This window comes from Thamnophis elegans, chromosome 4 (assembly GCF_009769535.1).
Source record: "Thamnophis elegans isolate rThaEle1 chromosome 4, rThaEle1.pri, whole genome shotgun sequence".
Taxonomy (NCBI): Eukaryota; Metazoa; Chordata; class Lepidosauria; order Squamata; family Colubridae; genus Thamnophis; species Thamnophis elegans.
This window is the reverse complement of record NC_045544.1, coordinates 105,792,039-105,813,833: the sequence shown is the minus strand read 5'-3', so window position 1 is coordinate 105,813,833 and position 21,795 is coordinate 105,792,039. Positions and strand designations below refer to the sequence as shown.

General features: G+C 38.2%; 1 protein-coding gene across 3 annotated transcripts in view; it reads right to left on the bottom strand.

The window, feature by feature from the left end:
* Positions 1–21,795, bottom strand: part of CCDC85A (coiled-coil domain containing 85A) — a 146,014-nt gene that overhangs the window by 28,787 nt on the left and 95,432 nt on the right. For 2 of the 3 annotated variants that reach the window (XM_032217177.1, XM_032217175.1), the window contains exon 3: positions 14,294–14,370. The exons of the other annotated variant lie outside the window; for it this stretch is intronic. In XM_032217177.1, the coding sequence (XP_032073068.1) occupies positions 14,294–14,370 (77 nt within the window). The remainder of the gene's footprint in view (positions 1–14,293; positions 14,371–21,795) is intronic. 3 annotated transcript variants of the gene reach the window in all.

Here is a 21,795-nt window from a genome sequence, read left to right as displayed (position 1 = left end):
CCACCTCTGTGCTTGCGCAGGACCTTCCACGCATGCGCAGATCATCAAAAACAGGACATGATGACATCTGGGTGGGTGGGTGGAGCCTTCCGCCACCAGCAATACCGGTTCACCTGAACCGGATAGAACTAGCTGAATTTCACCGCTGCCATGTGGAATTGGTTTCTGACTCTGGTCTACCTAATAAGGTGGACCGCTGAATAAAGAAACATTTTCTTCCTTACTCTGAATATTGCAGAGTTACGCAGCTGCAATCTGTCCTAGTGCAAGATGATTGGAAAGAGACAATCCCAATTCTACTGTAGTAAATCACTGGAGAGGCAGCCTCAACTCAAGAGATTCAACTGAGCTTTCTTGCATTTCATTAACGTATGCCTCACACCTCTCCAGCATACTGCTTGAGAAAAGCAAATCTGAACCTTTGTACCGTAATGTACAAAAGTTTATATCAAAAGTAAAACAAACATTTCTCCAGCTCTGAAGCATTGCTGTTTTAAAAATGAGATTTTTTTTTTAAACTGTAATCAATAAGGACTGGAACAAGTGCAAAATCCAATGTTATGTGTCCAGTTCATTGTCTTGGATGGTATCTCGTTTGTCATCTTGCTTCTTTCAGAGAATGTCAGGCTGGCTGCCACTTCCCCCAGCAATTTCCCCTTGACAAGCAAGAACAGCCAAAGCCCAGAGAGTAGGAGGGAATACATCAGTATCCTGAGGACAGGCACGCCTTAAGAGATTTTCCAATAGACTTCGTTCTACCCAGCACTATTGCTCATTTGGCACTGGGGGATGCATTTGAGAACAGCTTTTGCTCTTTAATCTCAGTAAAAGAAAGAAAAAAGCCAGCTGACGAAGCATATTGTGTTCTGATGGTCAGCTTGGCATTCCAGCTTTAATGTCATTCCTTTCCTTCCTGTAACTAGCTTAACCTTTAGGACAGCCAAAACAAACTATGTGCCTGCAAACTGGTCTCAGGATATCTCAACAGCTTGGAAACCAAACAAACACAGAAAAAGAAACAATATTAGTGTACCTGGAACAATGACAAAAATTCAAATACAGAGATAAAATCATAATTATGAAATAAGAACTTCTTTTATTCTACTGAAAATTAAATTCCTTGCAGGCTCTGATTTTGTTGCTGTTCTCATGGCCAATGTCATCAACTCAGTCATAATCAAGAGGAAAGTTAAAGCAAGTTTTAATAACAATTATTTAAAAATAATTTTACTACAGTATATCTAGTTATTTCAACATAAGTCCCTTTGAATAGAATAGAATTTTTCTGGTATTTATTTCAAAGACACTCCACCATCACAAATAAATGGAGGTTTAGACTAAAACAACCTGTATAATCCAATTCTCAAAACATATCTCGTTTTAAAAAATGTTTTCAAATGAAAAATAACAGAAAAAGGATTAGATAGTTAGAAGAGCCAGAACAATCACTATTATCTATTCATCTAAACATAGCCCCATTTAAGATTTTGATCCATTCTAGTTTCCAAACAGTGGCAGAAGAAAACCAAAGAACAAACATGACCCCTACTCATCCATAAGATTCCTCCTAATGAGAAGTGAGATAAAGATGGATTCTGCAGTTAGCACCTACAATTATTACAGAACTCTGTACTGCATCATATCAATTTTTCAATCCTTTGCATATTGGAGAATCTCCATAATTAATGATTGATTAGTTAATTAATTAAATTTCTATGACCACTGATTTGTACAAGCTGACTCTGCTCAGTGCACAATCATCTTTGTCTACGATGACCTCCGAAACAAATGCTATCAAAAGGGTATCCACTGAGGTTTCTTAAAAAGTCTTACCTGAGGGCAGAAACAGAATATGGTGGCTAGATAGGAACAACTTTTTGTCACTCCCAGGGAATATTAAAAATTAAAAGGTTGAGGAACCACTATCCCTTTTAAAAGCTTCAGAAAGGAGAAACATTGGAAGCAGAGATATTGCTAGTCGAAGTAAAACTTCTACAACATGCATGTTCAGCAGAGAGTTCATAGAAATGGGTGGATCCAGATCTTTCAGGAATAGACTCTTGCAGAATAATTTTGGAAGTTTTTTTTTAATCAACTGATTGACCCCCTTACAAATTCACTTTGTATTCTAAAGAGAGATGTTCCAATCAACTTTATCATGAGGGGAGCAGGACATCTTTCCCTGTCCTGGTAATTTGGCTTTGTTGCTTTCTGAAACAGGATTCAGAACATGATTCTCCAAAGATCTTTGAGGGAGAGGAGGGGAGGAAGGAAGGAAGGTCTATTTCCTACTTGCCCTTCCTCATTTCCCTCTATAGTTCACTCAGACCAAAGCATCCTTTCTTGGTCTTTTTAGGATATGTGGTAACAAGTGTGGGACTGTTCTAGTGAATCTACAGCCCACCCAGATAGCAATAGCAGTTAGACTTATATACTGCTTCATAGGGCTTTCAGCCCTCTCTAAGCGGTTTACAGAGTCAGCATATCGCCCCCACAGTCTGGGTCCTCATTTCAGTGAAATTGACTATGCTCTCTCACCGATTATGGATTTTTTAAAAATAGTTTTATTTTTAAAAATGGCTTTTTGTTATGTCCAGTTATTCTTTTGTGTTTTTAATTGCTCATATGTGATATGGGTAGGCTATACAAATTGAATAAGGAAAGAAGCAAATTATCTGCATAGTTAAGTTTGAATCCTTCTATTCCACCAATGAGGACACACCTCGGAAGGATGGAAGGCTGAGTCAACCTTGAGCCGATGAGATTAGAACCGCTGAACTGAAGATAACAGTCAGCTGAAGTGGCCTGCAGTACTGCACCCTAACCACTGTGCCACCTCGGCTCAGATATCCTAAGTCCCTCTCTGGGGTTTTCTGGAAGTCACTGAGTCTTCAAAAGGAATATTATATGGTGCTGCCCTTAAAGAGCATCTGGAAACTTCAGCTGGTATGAAATTTGAGTTTGTGTACAGTACCTAGACAAGAACACGCTAGACCTCTGTTCCACAAGCTGCACTGTTTGCTTCTGCATTCAGTTTAAGGTTCTGGTTAATAACTTATAGGTTCTACATGACATGGGGTCAGGTTATTTGAGGAACAATCTCTCCCCAATCACATTTACCCATCCCATTGGGTCTAGCAAAAAGGGCATGTTGCAGGTTTTTTCCACAAAAGAATGTCATTTGATGGAACTTGGAGGAGGGAGCCTTCTTTGCTGAGGCAACCATCCAGGAACATCATTCACTGTTGGTCTTCCAGAAGAGCCTGAAGAAATGGCATTGCCATCTGGTCTGGGGATCTGTTAGCAATAGTATGGAATCTGTAAAGTGACTGCATTGTTAGTGAAATTGACTAGCTCTCTCACTGATTATGGATTTTTTAAAACAGTTTTATTTTTAAAAATGGCTTTTTGTTATGTCCAGTTATTCTTTGTATTATTTTGTGTTTTTAATTGCTCATATGTGAGATGGATGGGCTATACAAATTGAACAGAGAAGCAAATTATCTGCATAGCAACATTAAGTTTGAATCCTGCTATTCCATCAATAAGTGACTTTGGGTCAGTCACGCAGCCCAACTTACCACATAGGGTTGTTGTGGGGAAAATGGGATGAGAAAGATGTGTTGGATATGTTCACTATCTTGAGTTATTTGTTAAAGCAATAAAGGTGGGATACAAAAAAATAAATAAAAAATAGGACAATTGGGCAATTAAAACATTCAGTTTTGGTATTTTCTGTATCTGGGCCATCCATTTCTCCAAAAGAGAATCAACAAGCCTGCCATGTGTCACACAAGGCTTTATAGATAATGACCAACCTCCTGAATTGTACATGGAGGCCCACTGGGAGCTTGGCAGCTCATGAACCAGTGGAATGCTCAAAAGTGTCTGTGTCACTGCATTCTGAACCAGCTGAAGCTCGCAAATGCTTGTCAAGGGAAAGCCCCACACAAAGCATATTACATTAATGTATTCCATGAGCTTAACATAAGTAATGTCTCCCAATCCAGAAATGGGTGCAACTGGTCACAAGGTGCCCCTGAGCAATGGCCCTTCTAGTCATGGCTGCCACCCACTTTTCAAGCAGGAGCTGCTAATCCAGGAGGTTTTCTCCTGCCAGCTATGGCTCTGCTAAAGAGAATGGCAGAGAAGACCAAAGGAAAAATAAAGAAAAACAAATGAAGGATAGTGAAAATCGATACCTGTAATTAGAATGGTGCTTCTGAACTTTCCTTGGGCTATGTTTTTCCAACATAGCAATTTCTGTATAAATCCAATATAAAGTGAAGCACACAAGCATTTTACTGTTCAAGCGAATTACTTCCCTCTGTCATACGATGCCATCTTCAGTCTCATAAAATTGCAAAGTCAGTAAAATCACATGCACAGGAATAATTAATTATTCAACTTTATTTGACAAGGCCATGTTGTGACAGTGAGTATAATCGGCCCTGTCTGAGAAGAAAAGCTTGAAGCAAAAGTGGCTGGGACCTTTTGAAAAGGGAATTAAGGGTAGTGAAGTCCCAATACTAATGAGGAAGTTAAGACTAAAGAAGGATGCTTTGGGGAAAGAGAAATTGGAAATGGAATGGCTAGTGACCAAGGCAGTCTGCAAAGATTTACCTCAGATATGTAGAAATGAGCTTAGGAAAGCAAAAGCACAAAATGAAATAAGGCTAACTAACAAGCCAGGAAAAATGCAACAAGAAGTGTTTCTTCAAACGGTAGTAATAAAAGGAAGGCAAAAGAAATGGTGGGCTACCTATTTGCTCCAAATGAAGAAATCTTAACAGATCAGAAAGTGAATATAATGAACTCCTATTTGCCTCTGTCTTTATATTCAGGGGGGAAGGAGAAAAGGAATAGACACCACATGGGAGGCTCAGCTAAGATCTGGAAAAATAGCTAATCTGGATGCCTCCAGGTCCCAAGACCTGATGAAGTACGTACTTCCTATAACATGGAAGGAACTGTTTGCAAACTGTTTTACCCAATTATCACTTTTCTCAGGCTTGAATAATATCATTACCCCCACAAAAGGAGACTTTTATTTTACCCAAGTGTTGTGGTAGCAGCTGTTTCAAAGTGGATACTTGACACACAAAACAAGCAATTGTAAATTGCTCCATTATTCCCAGCAAATACCCAAATTAAATACTTGGAGTAATTACCTCCAGTTCAAGAACCACCGTGTTAGGGTTTCTGATAGTTTTCTCTTAGGAAACCAGAATTCCTTTGAAAATGTCAGAAGGCTTGAGAACAAATAGTTCTCCTCTTCAAGAAAGGGGGGGGGAGTGAATCCCCATAATTCTCAGCCAGTGAGCCTAATATTAATACCTGAAAAGATGTTAGAGCAGTTAATGGAGCAGGTCACTTGTAAAGTCTCTTGAAGACAATACTGTGATTGCTAAAAGTCAGCATGGCTTTGTCAAAAGTAGGTCATGTGAGACAAATCTCATCTCCTTTGAGAAAAGTAATTACCTCAGTGGGAAAAGAGAATGCTATGGATATAATTCCCCTCAATCTCAGCATTTTTAATAGGAGGAGATGATGCAAGTACTTAAGAATATGCCCAGTGAAGACAGCCTGAAGGAACTTGGAATGTTCCGTCTAAAGAGAAAAAGCCTGAAGGGAGACATGATATCAATGTTTAAACACATTAAAGGGTGAAATAGAGAAGGTGACCAGGAACTATAGAAGTCAAAAATAATCAGCCGAAGTTAAAGCTACCTAAGGTTTTGTTTAAATATGAGGGGGGGGGGGGGAAACTGTACAACAGCAGAATAATCTAACTATGGAGATTCTGAGTTCCCCTTCTGGATATTTTTAAGAAGCTAGGAAATCACCAAGGATGGTTTAATTGGTTTTCCTGCACACTGAGAAGAGTTTGTTCCTTGTGGTCCCCTCCATATCCCCCATTTTCTGATTCCATGCATTACTAAATTAGATATTTTAAAATCTGAAGTTTGTTATCTCATTAAAAATAAAACCTGCGTCAAACAGGATGTTCATATTTCTAAGCTGGTCAAAGTACAAAGAGATTAGATAGTACTTCATTGTATTCACTTCACACACATTTGCCCAGCTATGGTATTAAAGATGGAATGCATCAGGAAAAAATAGTGGCAAACAAATATGCTACCAAAAAAAAAAAGAATTAAATACGTAGGGATCCAAATTCAGCTTTTCAAGAACCAGCAACTTTTCACTTGGATGCAACCTTTAATAGTGTCCCAAGATCCGTGTATGTACCGAAGTATTACTCTTGAATTCCTTGCAACACCCATTGAATTTCTGGGGCATTGAATAAATAAATTTTACTTTGAACTATTTTCTCTTACACTTTTCCCAAATCTTCCCTGCTCACAATTCAGTACCCTTGCTGTGTCCTGTTCTCTGCTGGAGACTAGAGTTCTTTAAAACAAGACTGACATTAGGGCTGAAAAGACTTTTAGACATAGCATCTTCTGGTGATATCTAGTCACTGGATCCTAGCATATTTATTTGAATGCAGTACATATCATGAGTTTAAGATGTGCTTAGTCCCTCTTATAATTCCTCACAATGAGCCTAAAAACTACTCTGTGGATGAACTATGAAAGATCAAGACACTGGATTCAGTAATCAGATACTGCTCATGGTGCAAGCAAAAGAACTGACTTCAAAGACAGAGATCAGGAGTCAGACCTATCAACATTCTGAGACTATAAACAGCTATTTGAAAACATCAGCCATTCATTCTCAACTGGAACTAGCAGTCTACATTTGACAATACCTAAATATTTCTTGTCCAGTTGTCATGGCTGAATGGCTTGGCTATCACCCAAGGCATGGAAAACTGCCACATTGTAAAGATAACTATTAAATCAATTTCTAAGTGGACCTTTCTTGTTAACTGATGAATTTGCAAGTTCTTGGCAAAGCAGATAGGAAGTCTTTACTGATTTGACTGCTGTTGTAAGGAAGCTCTGCACAAATTAAATTGATCCTTATCAATCTCCAGTTTCCACAGGCAGCAAAATGTAGTAAGAGTCGGAAAAAGAATACTGTATTTATTTGTCATTATAGATTGGCTTTGTCAATAGTGCTGTAACCAAGATCTTTTTTAAAACTGTCATCATTGATGTTTCAGTAAACTTTCCTTTTCATTCATAAACTGTCCTCTGGAAGGGGAAGAAATACAATGCTAAGGGCAGTTATTCAACTTCTATCTGTTAACTTTTCTCAGTAAATATATCGCAATTTTAAAGCTTATGTTTTTTAAAAGTCAACTTATAATGGCATATTTTATATACTATATTCTTAATAAAATACATATGATCTGTTTCTTTTTAAACCATCAAATATATTAACAGCCACTTCTGTGAAAGTAAGCAGGATTGGCATAGTTAGCACTGGGATAAAAGACAGGGAATTCCATTGCTGAAGACTGGACTTAGAAGAAGATACCTGTGGCAAGAAAGTAATATACCAGTTTTCCACTATTACCATAAAAGCTATATAGACATGCCATCAAGACAGCAGGAATAAAGCTTGACTTGAAGGAGACTTTCCTTTTAAAAGTACTGTCACTGGAATATCAGGAACTAAGTATTATAGAAAAAACTATTACTTTCTAGCTAGCAATTTAATTAGGTGTGGAAAAGAAGATTTAAGAAGGAGCAGGAGGGGCTGAATAGGAGGAAACTTTGAATTCAGGTGACAAACTAATAGAAAAAAAGAACAGAGTGGAGTTGAAAGTGCAAGAAGTATTAAGAAAGAAAATAATAAATGTCTAAAAGTTTGCAATTCTATCTTGCATCTTAACCCACCACAGGAGGAATAGAACAAAAAAGTAATTATATTATGGGAACATAATTCTGTTCAAAGTGAACTTCAACTATGAAAACATCAGAATCAAGCCAAAATATACAATGCAAAAGAGAGTAAGATGACCCACCCACCCACCGCAACAAATTATCCCATTAAAAAGCTTTGAGATCTCAATTAACATCCGTCCATCAAACAGAATCAAAATTATGGAAAACAATGATAAATATTTATTATATTCAAAATCAAATGCAAATATCCTAACATTTTTTGCACACACTATGTTTACATAGATGGAAATGTATAAATGATATACTCACAATTTCTTGATATTTTATCCAAGATTAAACAATTATTATTGATTGATTGTTTGATACATTATTGACTGATACTGTTCTTCCTCTTTGCTTTTGTCCCATGCAGACAAATGTCTCACTTAACAACAGAAATTTTGCACTCAATTGTGGTCGTAAGTTGAGGACTACATGTATTCATATAGATTAAAAAATGTAATGAGTGGGGAGATTTTTTTAAAAAAACCAAGACGATTCAGGGGGGTAAGTCAAATGGGGACACAGATGAAATCTTTTCCAACTATTTTTTTTTTAAAGATATGGTTTCACTTGCAATTTCTTCTATGTGCCCCAATACAACTCCCTCCTCCTATACTAAGTATGTCATGGTACAACATGCTGGGTGAAAAATGAAAACTGACAGGCACATTTCTTATGCTTAGTGCCAATCTATGCTGTTCCTCTTGTCTCTGGGGTTTCTATTCTATGACCTCCACATGTTTATCACAGAATGTTACTTCTCTATGCCTCGAGTGAGGTTTTAATTTCAAGATATAATGACAAACTCTGCCTCCCCTTCAGAGAAACTAAATGGCAAATATCTTGACAGCTTTCTTCCCTGGACAGATAGATTGTTCAGGAATGATGAGCTACGTGTCGTATCACATCAGCTCGGCCAAGCATGTCAGAAGCTTTTTGACCAGAGGTGCAATATGTTGTAGATTCATTTTTAATATATACATCTCGAATATTATTAAAAGCTTTTAATGCATGCATTAATCACAAATATGGAACTGAAAGGAAAGACAAATTACAATGGAGGTTTTTTTTAACTCGAAAACAGAAAGTGGATATCAGGACTAAAATACTAATGATTCTTAAGGAACCATTTCTTTACCATCTAAATTCATATTAGCTCCTATTCATATTGTTTCCAAGACATCATGACTATAACACATTCACAAAGTCTTGTGCAGTGTCATAAAGTGATCATATCTCTGCCTTTCTGCATTCGTTAATTCATTCTGATATAATTTATGAAGGAAGGATGCAGCAGCCTGATCTAAATCTTTACATGTACTATTGATTCTAATATTTCATCTATGGCCAATGATTCAAAATAAACTTAGATAATAATCTGTCTTGTACAAACTAGAAGCCTAAGTATTGATTAAGTTATAGCATTACCAATCACTGCAGTATTTAGAACATGCCACAGATGGTATAAGGTAGGATGAAAATATCTAGATCACATTTTAATTCAATTAACTTGCAGTTTCCATGAATTACATAAATGTAGAACAGTGACATGTGGTGAGGTTTATGGCTGGTGAGGCACTGAAGTCACACACACACACACAGACACACACACACACACAGAGGCAGATGTCACACAAGGGTCCTTCAAAGACTAAACTTTTTTTTACTGGTGGGGAATTAAAACTCCCCTTTTCCTCAATGGGAAATCATATTCAGACAAAGAAAATTATTAAAAACATCCTTTCCTTTCTGAAGCCTGGCTCTTTCTCTGCACCTATATTGGGAGAGGGGGAATAGGGGAAATGCAAGCGGCGAGGCCAGCCTTCCCCCTTCTTGTCTCCCCCCCCTTCCCAACGGGACAAGAAGGCGGAGGGCTGGTCTTGCAAACGGGGATCAGTGCACTCGCCGCCTCCCCATCCCCCGGAGGAGCTCTGCAGCGGGACAGACGAACAGAGGGGAAGATTGCCCCTTCCTCCTCCGCGCCCCCAAATCCCGTCTTCCCTGGCCTGCACCCCTGCGCCCAGGCTCCTTTGGGTTCAGGGGTAATCCGAATGGGGGAAGCGGGGGATCCCCGGGACAGAGGCCTCCCAGTGCAACAGTCTTCCGCAGCTCCGAGCGAACCTTTGCATTTCCTGCCCAGGATTGCAAGGCTGGAGGCCTCAGCAGCAGCCACACCCACCCCCAGCCAGCCAACCCTTGCCCATACCATCAGCGGCAGGACCCGCGCAGTTCCTCTCCTCCACGGCGCCGTCCAGTGGGTGTGCGAGCGCTGGGTGCGAGTGCTGAATGGCCGGCCGGCCTGGAAGGCATGCCAGCACTTTAGAGGCCAGCCGGTGTGGAAGGCAAGCTGGCACTTTAAAGGCATGCCAGCACTTTAGAGTGCCAGCAGGGCTCGGCTGCCATTCAGCAAAACATGTTTCACTGAATGGCAGCCGAGCTCTAAAGTGCTGGCTTGCCTTCTGGGTGGTGAACAGGTAGACTAATGGGTGGCCGAACCTCTGAGTGATCTTGAAGAATACTCCGAATGATCGATCGTGGCCCTGCTCGGACAGTCCGCCTGCACATTGCTCTCCCTGGAAATGTGCAGGTGTTTCTCTGCCAACTTCCCCAAGCGTTCCACCTCTGCCATCAACGATTTGGACCAGGTGCCCCCTTGGCGGTTGATATGTGGCTTGGCAGCAACATTGTCTGTGAGTATCATGACATGGTGGCCCCGAATGATTAGCTGGAAATGGAGGAGAGCCAGCCTCACTGCTTTTAGCTCCAGCCAGTTTATGCTGTGTTTGAGATCACCTGCCACATGCCTTGCACGACCTGGTTGTTGAGATGGATGCCCCATCCAAACAGGCTGGTGTCTGTTGTAACAATCTGATGATCCAGCTCGCGGAAGAGGCTGTCTTTGGTCAGTGCCAGGGACTGCCACAACTTCAGGGATTGCCTAACTTTGAGGGGAACCAGAATCAGAGCAGGAGAGTTGCTGTTCTTGGCCTGTTCGGTGGGGTAGAAGGCACCACTGCAGCTGTCATAAGTGCAACCTTGCCCATGGTACGATAGACAGGCAAGAGATCATTTTGCCTGTTCGACAACAGAACAATGGGCGCTGGGGAAAAGAAGCAAGACAAGGCACAGGACAGGGCGGCCCTCAGACGCCAGAAAGTGCTGGATAAACAATTTGAGAAATCCCAGCGCAAATCAACTGCTGTTCCATAGGAAGCCTCCACCAGGGATCCTCTGGAGCCACCAGCCCCAGTGCAGCAGCAGAGGCGTGACTAAAGAAGTTTTCAGTTCAGTCCAGGGCAGTCAGACAGAATTAACCCCATGCTTGGACTCTCCAAGTAGCGCACAGGAGAACTTCCAATGTTTCTTAGCACACACGCAAAAACAAAACAAAACAATAATATATATATAAATGCATACACTGGGGAAACATCCATACTAATATGCAAGAAAGAAAAAGATACATTAGGGAAAGTTTCATATAAGATAAATAAACATTTTCTTTGTTTATGTATGTGTTTTTAATAATATATTGAAGAAGAAACTGGACAGAAAGGATAGCATACATGAAACTAACATTGACTAGAAGCAGAATAAATTCCACTAAGAACTCGGAAGCTTATCATATATACCATGCAACTTGGTACCTATGTATGACATAGCATATGAACAGTCACGTCAGTAAGTTGCAAAGTATACCACCAGGTGGTCAAAAATATTTCTTACATTTCTTGCTGTATCTTGGTAAAAAGCTTTGACTTAACTATGACAATTCAGATTAGTATTCCTAAATCCTATGTACCTTGGAATTCATAGGTATTGCCCAGGGAAATCAATCCCCACTGAACATTTCTAAAATACATGTATGACTGATGAGAGGCAGGGACAGGAACAATCCCCCCCCCTCAAATTCACAAGGCAACCACAAATTTTCTGATCAAGCAATGTCTAGATTGAATCTAAAAATTACCTGTCAGCATAGAGTTATGGAAAATGAAGTTCAGCACATTCTATGCAGGAAAAATATTGGTACTCCTCCAGTTTTTCTCAAAGATTCCCAATCTGCTGTAAGTTGAAACAGACATCTACCATTTTTGTTCCATAGTCCACAGCACTTTGTATGACTTACATATTCTGAAACACAGTATTTTCCTTAAATAATGAAGTTAAACATTCCTCTCCCTAACTGATATACTACTGGTGACTTGGACTTCAATTGCCAATATTCTGTGACTGATTTTCGTAGCTAAGAATTCAGTAGATTCAAGACAAAAAAGAGGTAGGAAGTTGTTGTCAAACTAAGGAAGATACTATGGGCTTCTTCTATCTATACCAGCAAGTTCTCACAACTGACAATTTTACACATCTGCTCTAAAAAAGGGTTTCATTTTTTTCCTTCAAGTTCTGTTCCCAACTAATCCCTTCTTTAGACACTGAAAAAATAAATATAACCTAAAACTTTGCAATAATAATAATAATAATAATAATAATAATAATAATAATAATAATAATAATACTGTAATTAAATGTGCATAAGGCCTATATTTGAACTTCTAAAACAGGGCTACCAATTATCTGGATACTTTGAAATAACTTCTCAAGCATTTAAATATTCCACAGAATGTGACTAGGGAAAAATGAGTAATGAATTCATGCAAGCTTGTAACTTCAGATTTTTTTAATCATACATTTATTATGCAAAACTGGTTTCCATCTCCAGTGAGATTTTCCTAGTAAAGTATCAACACTTGAAAAAATGAAGTATGAAAAAGAGTTTAATCTTAACTACCCTAAGCACAAATGCTAATGTGCTCATTAAAGAGACATTAAATGAAAAGAGGTAAAGTGGATGATTGCCATAATAAGACATTGTAGTCTATTGCAATGTTTCCATTTTCTAAAATGCATATTTCTATGTAAAAACAAGACAAAACCAGACAAACTAAGGAGATTTGCATTTGAGCAGCATTTCGTCACAATCTGAAAAAAGGAAACCCCATTTAATATGCTAATTTGCTGTTATCCGTTGCAGTGGTTCTGATGATGATAAAGGAAATATATAAATCGTTCTTGAGATTGTGAGATTCAAGCCGTAGTTTATTCCGTGTTGTCATATATTCACATGATGTCCTAATATGCACTGCCTCTTAAAAAAAATTCCTGCTATCTGAGTGCGCATGCAGAATGTTCTCTTCAATGCTTAGCCATTATTCAAAAGCTTTAATTGCTTAACTCCCCCATATAGTTCTTACTCTGCCTCAAGTGAATCAGACATCAACAATAGCTATTATTGTTCAATAAAGACACCCACAAGAAACTGTTGTCTATACACACAAAGAGAGACAGAAAGAGTTTCCATATAGCTACCTCCTGCTCTTTCTTCACTCTTAGGAAGGCAAGATCAAAGAGAACTCTGACCAGAATACTATAGTCACTGAATCATCATAGCCGCCTTTCTTTATTAAGCTCAGAGTTTGACAGAGTTTATCCTTCTTGAGCTATCACTGCATTTTCTTGATAGCTGTATGGGCATATTTGAGGGAAAGCAGTATCCCAAGTACAAAATCTAGAGACTGGAAGAATACTGCACCAGGTAATATGCTTGTTTTTCTTTATGTTTGTTTCTTTTCTCAGTTATTTCTCAAAGATCTGGACCGTAACTGAAATGACAAGGTTGAAAACTGTTAACACAGAAAATACCTGACTATTATATGCTCCAGATACAACTCTTCATTGCATAAGCGAGAATTGCATGGTAGAGTTTCAACTACATGTATACAAAAGTGTGTGTAACAAACATATTCTAGGGCAATTTGACTGCCTAATAAAACAAGCTTCCTAATCATTTTACGACTAAGCAGGTCTATCTCCCTAATTGACCAATTTCTTTTCCTCAGTGGCTATGAAATATAGGTATTTCATAGTTCCAGAGTTTGAGTTTGAGTTTGTTTATTTATAGGCCGCCCTTTTCCCTGAGGGGACTCAGGGCGGCTTACAGAATATAGGGAAGGGGGTACAAGACAATAAGACAAAGACAACACTTAAGTAAAAATAGTATACAACATTCATTCATCATTCGGGTGGGGACGGATAATGAATCCACAAATCATGGGATGCCTCTGACTGAAATGTTCTGGCTACTGTCTCTGCATCATGACTTATTCCATTACAGCTGCATAGTTTTGTCCATCACTCCTTATCTGACTAATTGCTTACTCCATAAAGAATTTGAGTCCTTCATCCAGGCAACACTTAGGATGCTGACAGAAAATACAGTAACACTTCAACTTCCCATCTATAGGTATAAAAAGCATTCAGATACACACAATCTCCTCTATAGCATGGCGAGCCATTCCCTGGCACACATCAGTCTTAATCTTCTATCTGCAGACCTCAGCTACAAACTAGTATGCCTAGCAACAGAAATCACCCACCTGGGGCAGCATGCGATTTTCCTCCTCCAGCTGTCTTACTCTTGCTTCCAGCTGCCTAACATAGGACAAGGTTGATTCTAAAATTAAAAAGACAAAAGAAAAGTACTTATATTACACAAAGATGTCTGCTGTGGCAAACTAAAGGCCAAAATTACTCACCAACAGATTTCTGGCTTCCTACTATCTTTAAAATATATGGTAAATGTGTTCTTTTTATGGGCTATGGGGAAGAATTGGATATATTGGTGAAACTTTTAATTTTCCAAATGTGTAAATACTCAAATAGAGCAGAGATGGATGAGTATTGGATTCCTTTTGAAGGGTTTTTGGATTACTGTGAAGAGCTGAGAGGCATACAATATGGGCTGATCCAATGTAATAAACTATTATAATCAGTCACAGTCAGCCAGAGGTTTGCACCAAATTGGCATTTTTATCCACCAATCAGGTCCTTCCCAAGGACCTGAGAGAGACAGATGTTTTTGTTTCAATAAATATTATATAATATATGTTATTATATTATATATAATATTTAAATAAACATATATGATATTCTGCTATTCTAGATGCCAGTACCGTTGTAAATACATTCCCCAATTCCTTATAATCCTCCTGCTCAATGGTAAAAATGGATTGGACATGTTGTAAATGTTGAAAGAAACCCCTCAGCAGAGACACAGAGGAGGACAAAATGGTCCAGGAGTCACTGAGGACAGTTACAAAAGCAGAGAGAAGCAGCTGAGGCAGAAATGATGGGTTTAGAAGAAAGGATAGAGAATTTTCAGGAGGCCCTGGTGTCCACATTGAACTATTCCTCCAGTAGACTATGTGTGATTGCATTCCTCCATTCTAATTCCAGAATTAGCTGATACCTCAAAAGCCTCACCTCCAAATAAAAACAGCAGAGAACACTAAAAACCTATCGGAAAAAAACAAGGTGTAATTATTTGAAAACAATTACAATAGACAAAGTGCCGGTATATCACTCAATGGAAACCCAGCCTTACTACAGTCCAGCTCTATAGATTCGGTAATACTACAGGATTTTTCTTCTTAAACAAGATGACCGCTATGTTTAAAAAGCAGCCATGTTGACAGAAAAGTCATTCAACAATCTTATGTAATTTTGCTTCTGCTGCTCAGATAAGATCAACTATTACACCCATTACCTCATCTGCTAGGAACCTATAAAATAAGAAGGAACAATGTTGAATGAAAGTTTCATTTTCTCCATTCCAAAATTTGTTGGATATTTAAACAGGCTCACACACTGGGAATGAATGTGAATTGCGGATGATCAAGGTAGCAATCCATTGTGGTTTGACAGAAGTGATTAATATACAATGTACAATACCACGCTAAAAATAGGACTCTAAGACAGCAGGGGAGAAATGATCCAAGGTTTTATGCGCTTTGCTGTGGAAGAGTTGTCACAGTAAGTGAAGGGTAAACTTTGATGATTTGAAAATTAGCATACCTTGGCTGCAAAGTTTCATTTACAGCAATCCTCATCTTTGAGCCCACCCACTGTTTACTCTGGATTCCTGCAATCAAGATCAGTTCTAATTTTCAGCAGACCCTTTTATTGGTGCTATCTTATGGATCGAACATATTGGAAACACTCACAACTCCTGGCCTCCCCAGTAGATGATAAGCTATAGAAAAGTGGAAGCATCAGCAGCTTTCAATAAATGTTACTTAACAAATTGTTTTTATTTCAATTTCATTTTGCCTCTTACACATTTTCTGTGGATTGAAGTAGTCAATAAACAAGAAGCTAAGGCTTATCAAGGCATTTGATGGTGGTATTATTATTATTATTATTATTATTATTATTATTATTATGTTATAAATAATTATAGTTTTATTGTTGTTATATATGTTTTTTCCCTTCTTTCTTGGATGCACCTGTAACTCCTCTCAGGCAGGATGATATATATTAGTTCAGGCAAAACCATTAAGAGTGCTTGGTTGAAGCAGACACAAGTCTTTCTCTCCATAATTCTGCTTCCAAAAAGTGCTAGCTAGATGACTTTCAAGCTAGCTTGATGATCACAAGCAGAACATCTAACTGAAGACCTTTACACTACCGTCATCTCTAACCAACTGTATTCCCTCTATTGATGTTACTTTTATCTATCACTGCTTTGCATACCTGCCATGAATCTTTGCTCATTTTTACTTTAAATCATGTGTATGAGCTGTAATTACGTAATTTTTTTACTGTAAATTCCTCAGGTTAATTATATGTAGTGTGTGAGATACAACTTGGTATATGTCCTGAATCTACTGGTTACAAATATTGTATTATATTATTAGAAAGTATGCCTTGTACTTTTCTTATTTTTGTTTACTTAAGATCTAATCCCTAACTTCAATAATTATTAGGGTCCATAGTTTTGTCTCCAAGTTCCTTATCCTGTCTCCCTCCCAGCAGAAGTCTAAAATTGCTCTATCCAAAGGCAGACAAGAACATAAGAGAGAAATAATTCGGTTACTTGTTTGGAGCCACAAATGCCCAGTAAAGTAAAGCCTCTTCAATATACTTCTTGCTTTCCAAGTCTTTAGGGATAGCCTTTCTTGCCCAGGAAATGTCAGGCTTAGAGTGTTAAAAAAAGTAATCTACCAGGAAAAATAGGTAGCTGTTTGTTTTCTGGTAAGATTCAAGCTTGATTGCTTCATCTTTCATTGGTACATTGTTGTCCCTTCTCCCTTTCTAATGCAGTCCTCAAGCATTAGAAGCATTAGCCCTCAAGACCTGGCTATCCCGTCAGGCCTGGGGATAAGGATTCTAATCCGTCCCCACCCGAATGATGAATGAATGTTGTGTTCTACTTTTACTTATGTACTGTCTCATGTCTCATCTTGTATTCCCCTCCCCATAAATTGTGAGCCACCCTGAGTCCCCTCAGGGAAAAGGGCAGCCTATAAATAATAAACAAATACAAATACAAAATACTAAATACAGTCAAATCAGAAAACAGGTTTTAAATTTAATCTTGATCAATCTTGATACCAAAGGAGAATAGATTGAAATGCTTAAGGTAAAAGAAATATACAGACATCCAAATAACATTACATTCACATGCCTCAGCTTTTTTCCCATCAACAAAGATTGACTTTCTTTAGCTATTCTATTGGACCCAAGGGTAAGTATGGTGCTGTATTATTCTAAATCAAAACTTCCCATGAGAAAAAAGGCAGAAACATCTGGAAGAACTTTCCTAGCCATAGTGAAAATAGCACATGAAGTCAAATCATGTGTGTCACCTACTTAACTCAGGGATTACAATTTAATCGATGTGCCCTACATCTCAATCAACACATTTTGGTATCAGAATCGACAACAATTGGCAACTAAAATCTGTGAACCTTCACTGTCCACATAAAGAATAAAATAGTCCATCTGGAAGTCAAACAAGTTAAAAATTGTCATCAGTCATCTCTTTTTAGCTCAAGATACAAAGATTTTAAGGCCTTTTGGCTGGAATTAAAGAATAAACCTTCATCTCACAGCATCTACATATCATCTTTGAAAACCCATATAAACTTCAGCTCCTTTATTGCTGTTAGATATTTAAATAGCCTTTAATGGTATTGTATAGCTCTGAGGAATTCTATTTAACTCATTTTTTCTGCAAGCATAAGTTATTGTCACTAAATCCACAGATGGCAGCTCTTTATCTATCTTAGCAAATGCACTGTGGAGTTTGACAGGAACTAATATAGAGAGACAGTTTTCTCTTTTCACTGCACCTTGCAAACAGTGTAGGGATCTCAAGGGAAGTACAGCCCATAGCCCACCATTTGAAGTGCCAGTGAAGCAGCATATAGCTTTTATTTATATGTATGTATGTATGTATGTTTGTGTGTGTGTATGTATGTATGTATGTATGTATGTATGTATGTATGTATGTATGTATTTAAAAGGAAAAAATGAGATCCTCACTCAATCACTAATACTATATAAGTACTCCAAACAAACGTCCTCCCTCACAATGTTATTTTAATTGCTATCCTTCACTCAATATGTTAATAGAAGATGGATAATTTATTTGAGAGGTTTTCATTTGGATATCTGGATGAAGAAAGGAAACATATAAGAGAACAATGGATGGACATAAGACTTTCATTTGAGGCTAACTAGCTGTTTCTCATCTCTAAGTGAGAAACAGCTAGTTAGCCAACACTTCAGCATAACAAATAGGAAATTGCTCTCACAGCTAGAGATAGACCAACTACATATTATATCCCATACTCAAGAAGACCTAAGAGAAGAACTGATGTGTGGCAAGTAGCTGAATCCAGACCTTCACTGGCACCCTCTCCATGTACAGTTGCAGATAGGATGCAAAAGATAATAGATTAACACTGATTATTGTAGGCTTGGTGGAGAAGTACCATCAGACACTATGCTGGAATATACCAACAAAACCCTCACAGCAATCCCTACTATCATAACTAAAAGCAATGAACTGGTATACATTATAGCCACCGTAATTCTGGAGATCCTACAACACTAGTACATACTCTCCCTGGAGCATGAGGTTAGAGGCTAAGATCATGGAAACTTGGTAAGAGGTTAGTTAGCTGGTGGAATTACAGAAGAGTGTGAAAGAGTGTGAAAGGGGTAATCTTCAAGTATGTAAAGATTAGGGATAAGACTCATTTATAAATAGGAGAGACTGATACATTTGAAGCCTTAGACACTGCTAAACAAAGCCTCAAAGCACTAGTGACCAGATCAGGGAGATACACTAGAGAAGCAAAAGCCAAGAAGATAAATATCCTGTTTTCAAGGAAAGCCTATGGCTCAATGTCACACGCATCTGTGGATTTGTGAATGCATGGTCCCATATAAAGTCAATAAAACACTGAGGACCTTCTCAAGAACTCAATGGGACCATGGAATATAACACTGGAAGTCAACTCAAAGCAGCTCACACTCATATGTGGCATATACCAAGGTGATGAACTGTCCTGCTGATCTGCACAGGCTTGAACCCTCTAATCACAAAGACTATATATGGATACAAGTTCAAGAGTGGAATTACTATGGTCACTTCCTCTCTGCAGTCTATGCAGAGGGACTTCAGTAATCAGTTCAACATATAGTGGCTGGAAGTAAGATGTAGGCAGGAATAGCATACACTGAATGGTGCAACCAAGTAGCTGGCATTGCATGCATATTTATTTTTTATTACCCATTAACAAACTGTTTTCTGGATTTGCAGCAGTAGAGAATAAAACTACATTATCTAAAACTACACAATAAACATAAATTAAACAGATCAAAACAAAAGGCAGAGGAGAGAAAGAGAAAGCTTCTATTATATATACAATTATGGGTCAAGTCACACAAAATCTTGTCTAGAAAGTCTCTGGCATAATATCCCATGCTATGTCAGGCTATTGTCAGTTGTACAGAAGTATCAGAAGAGACACAGTATCTGTGTCTCTATCTCCTCCTAGAAGGTTTTGTTGCTATTGGTTTCTTTCTTTTCGTATTTCTCTTCAACTGGAAGCAATAGCAGAAGAATAATTACATCCATTCACTAGTACTGACAGAAATGGATTGTCAAACAGTGAAGACTAAAAACTGTTGGAATAATATAACTACATCTGCCAACTCCTGTTAACAGTTTTGTTTTTTACTTTGGACCTTTTTGGAAATGAAGATTCCAAATTCAAGAGTTACCAGGTAATTAGTTACAGATACTGCCTATTCAGATAATGTAGTTGGTATGCTAGCGTAAGCCAGTAAGAATGCTATGGCTGGTTCAAAATACAGCTCTTTGAGTACTAACGGAACTTTTTGTTATGCCCATGTTTTATATGACAGCTGCATAGTTGCCAGTTGGTTTTGGTATGCAATTCAAAGTGCTGGTTGTTATCTTTAAAGCCCTTTACAGTATATGTCCTGCTTATTAAACCTCTGCCCCTTTGTTTCTGCCTGCCCAGTATCTTCTGACAGAGTGGGTGTATCCCAAGTCCATTCTGTTGTTGTGAATGTGGTCTCCTTAAGGGATATAGAAAGCATGCCTTGTTTATCATGGGCTCACCTTCCAGAATTGCATCCCTCCCAGAGATATAGACAGTGCCTTGTCTCCTATGTTATGAAAAGCCCTTAAAATTTGGCTTTGGTCCCAGCCTGGAGTTAATGTTTTAGAGGGGAGGGAGCTATCTTCCTTGGTTTTAATGGTTGTTTTTAGTCCAAGGTATATCTTTGTTTTTAAATTGTTTAATGGTCAATTATATTTTGTAAGTAGCAATAGCAATAAAACTTAGACTTACATACCACTTCACAGTGCTTTACAGCCCTCTCTTAGCAGTTCACAGAGTCAGCACATTGCCCCCAACAATCTGGGTCCTCATTTTATCAAACTCAGAAGGATAGAACGCTGAGTCAACTTTGAGTGGGTGAGATTTGAATTGCCAAACTGCTGGCAGCCAGCAGTCAGCAGAATTAGCTTGCAGTACTGCACTCTAACCACTGTGCCACCAAAGCTCTTAAGAGTGAGCAGCTATCTTAAATCTAATACACGTAATAATTAGAGCACTGATCCCATCTGAAACTTGTGTGATAATGCAGGATTCAAAGTACAATCTCCCTCCAAAACAGGACAAGATGAGCCTTCTACAAACAATCCCTCCACTTTCTCTGGCTTAATTATTGCTTTACTGGGTCTCATCTTATCCATTATTGCTTCCAGGCACCACCTCAACACATCAAGTGCCTCAATTGACTATAAAGAAAAGAAGAAAAAGACATGGGTTTCCAGATCTCTTCATTCCACTAGGTTACTAAGGAGGAAAAAGAATGAATAATGTTGATTTTATGTTCTCTTTATTCTTTTGGGCACTTGAAAAGTCAGGAACAGAAAGATCAAAATAAGCAGGGGGGAGGGGGGAACCCTGTAAACTTATTAGGAACTACATTGTCCAAATGGTAATGCCGGTGACAAATGTGAATTACAAATCTTATTATTTTTACATCTCAATCTCCTCCAATGACTATTTTATTTTCCTGACCTTTGCATACTTTAACCCTAATACATGAGATGTGCTGAGTAAATAACTAGCCTAAACTTACCTGCTCAGTTTCTTTACTAAACAGGATTTGAACTAGGATTTTCTGACAGTTATTCTAACACTTCAGTAACACAAATTTAAACATTATGGAATAATATTAATTTTTATTTTTATGTTACTGGAAAGAAATATCACATTGAAAAATTTCTGGGATTTTCATATTGCTTCTAAAATTTAAGTATGTATAGCCGCAGCTACAAATCAAGATAGAATATAAAATTCAATACTGAAAATTATATAAGTAATCTTTGATTTATGACAGTTCATTTAATAATGGTTCAAATTCACAACAGCCTTGGAAAAAGGAATTATGATTTGTGATATGTAATCACAATTTCAGACCTTTCCATTATGCTTCCGATTTGCAAAGTCATTTGGGGAAATTGGAGTCACTTAATGACCATGTGATT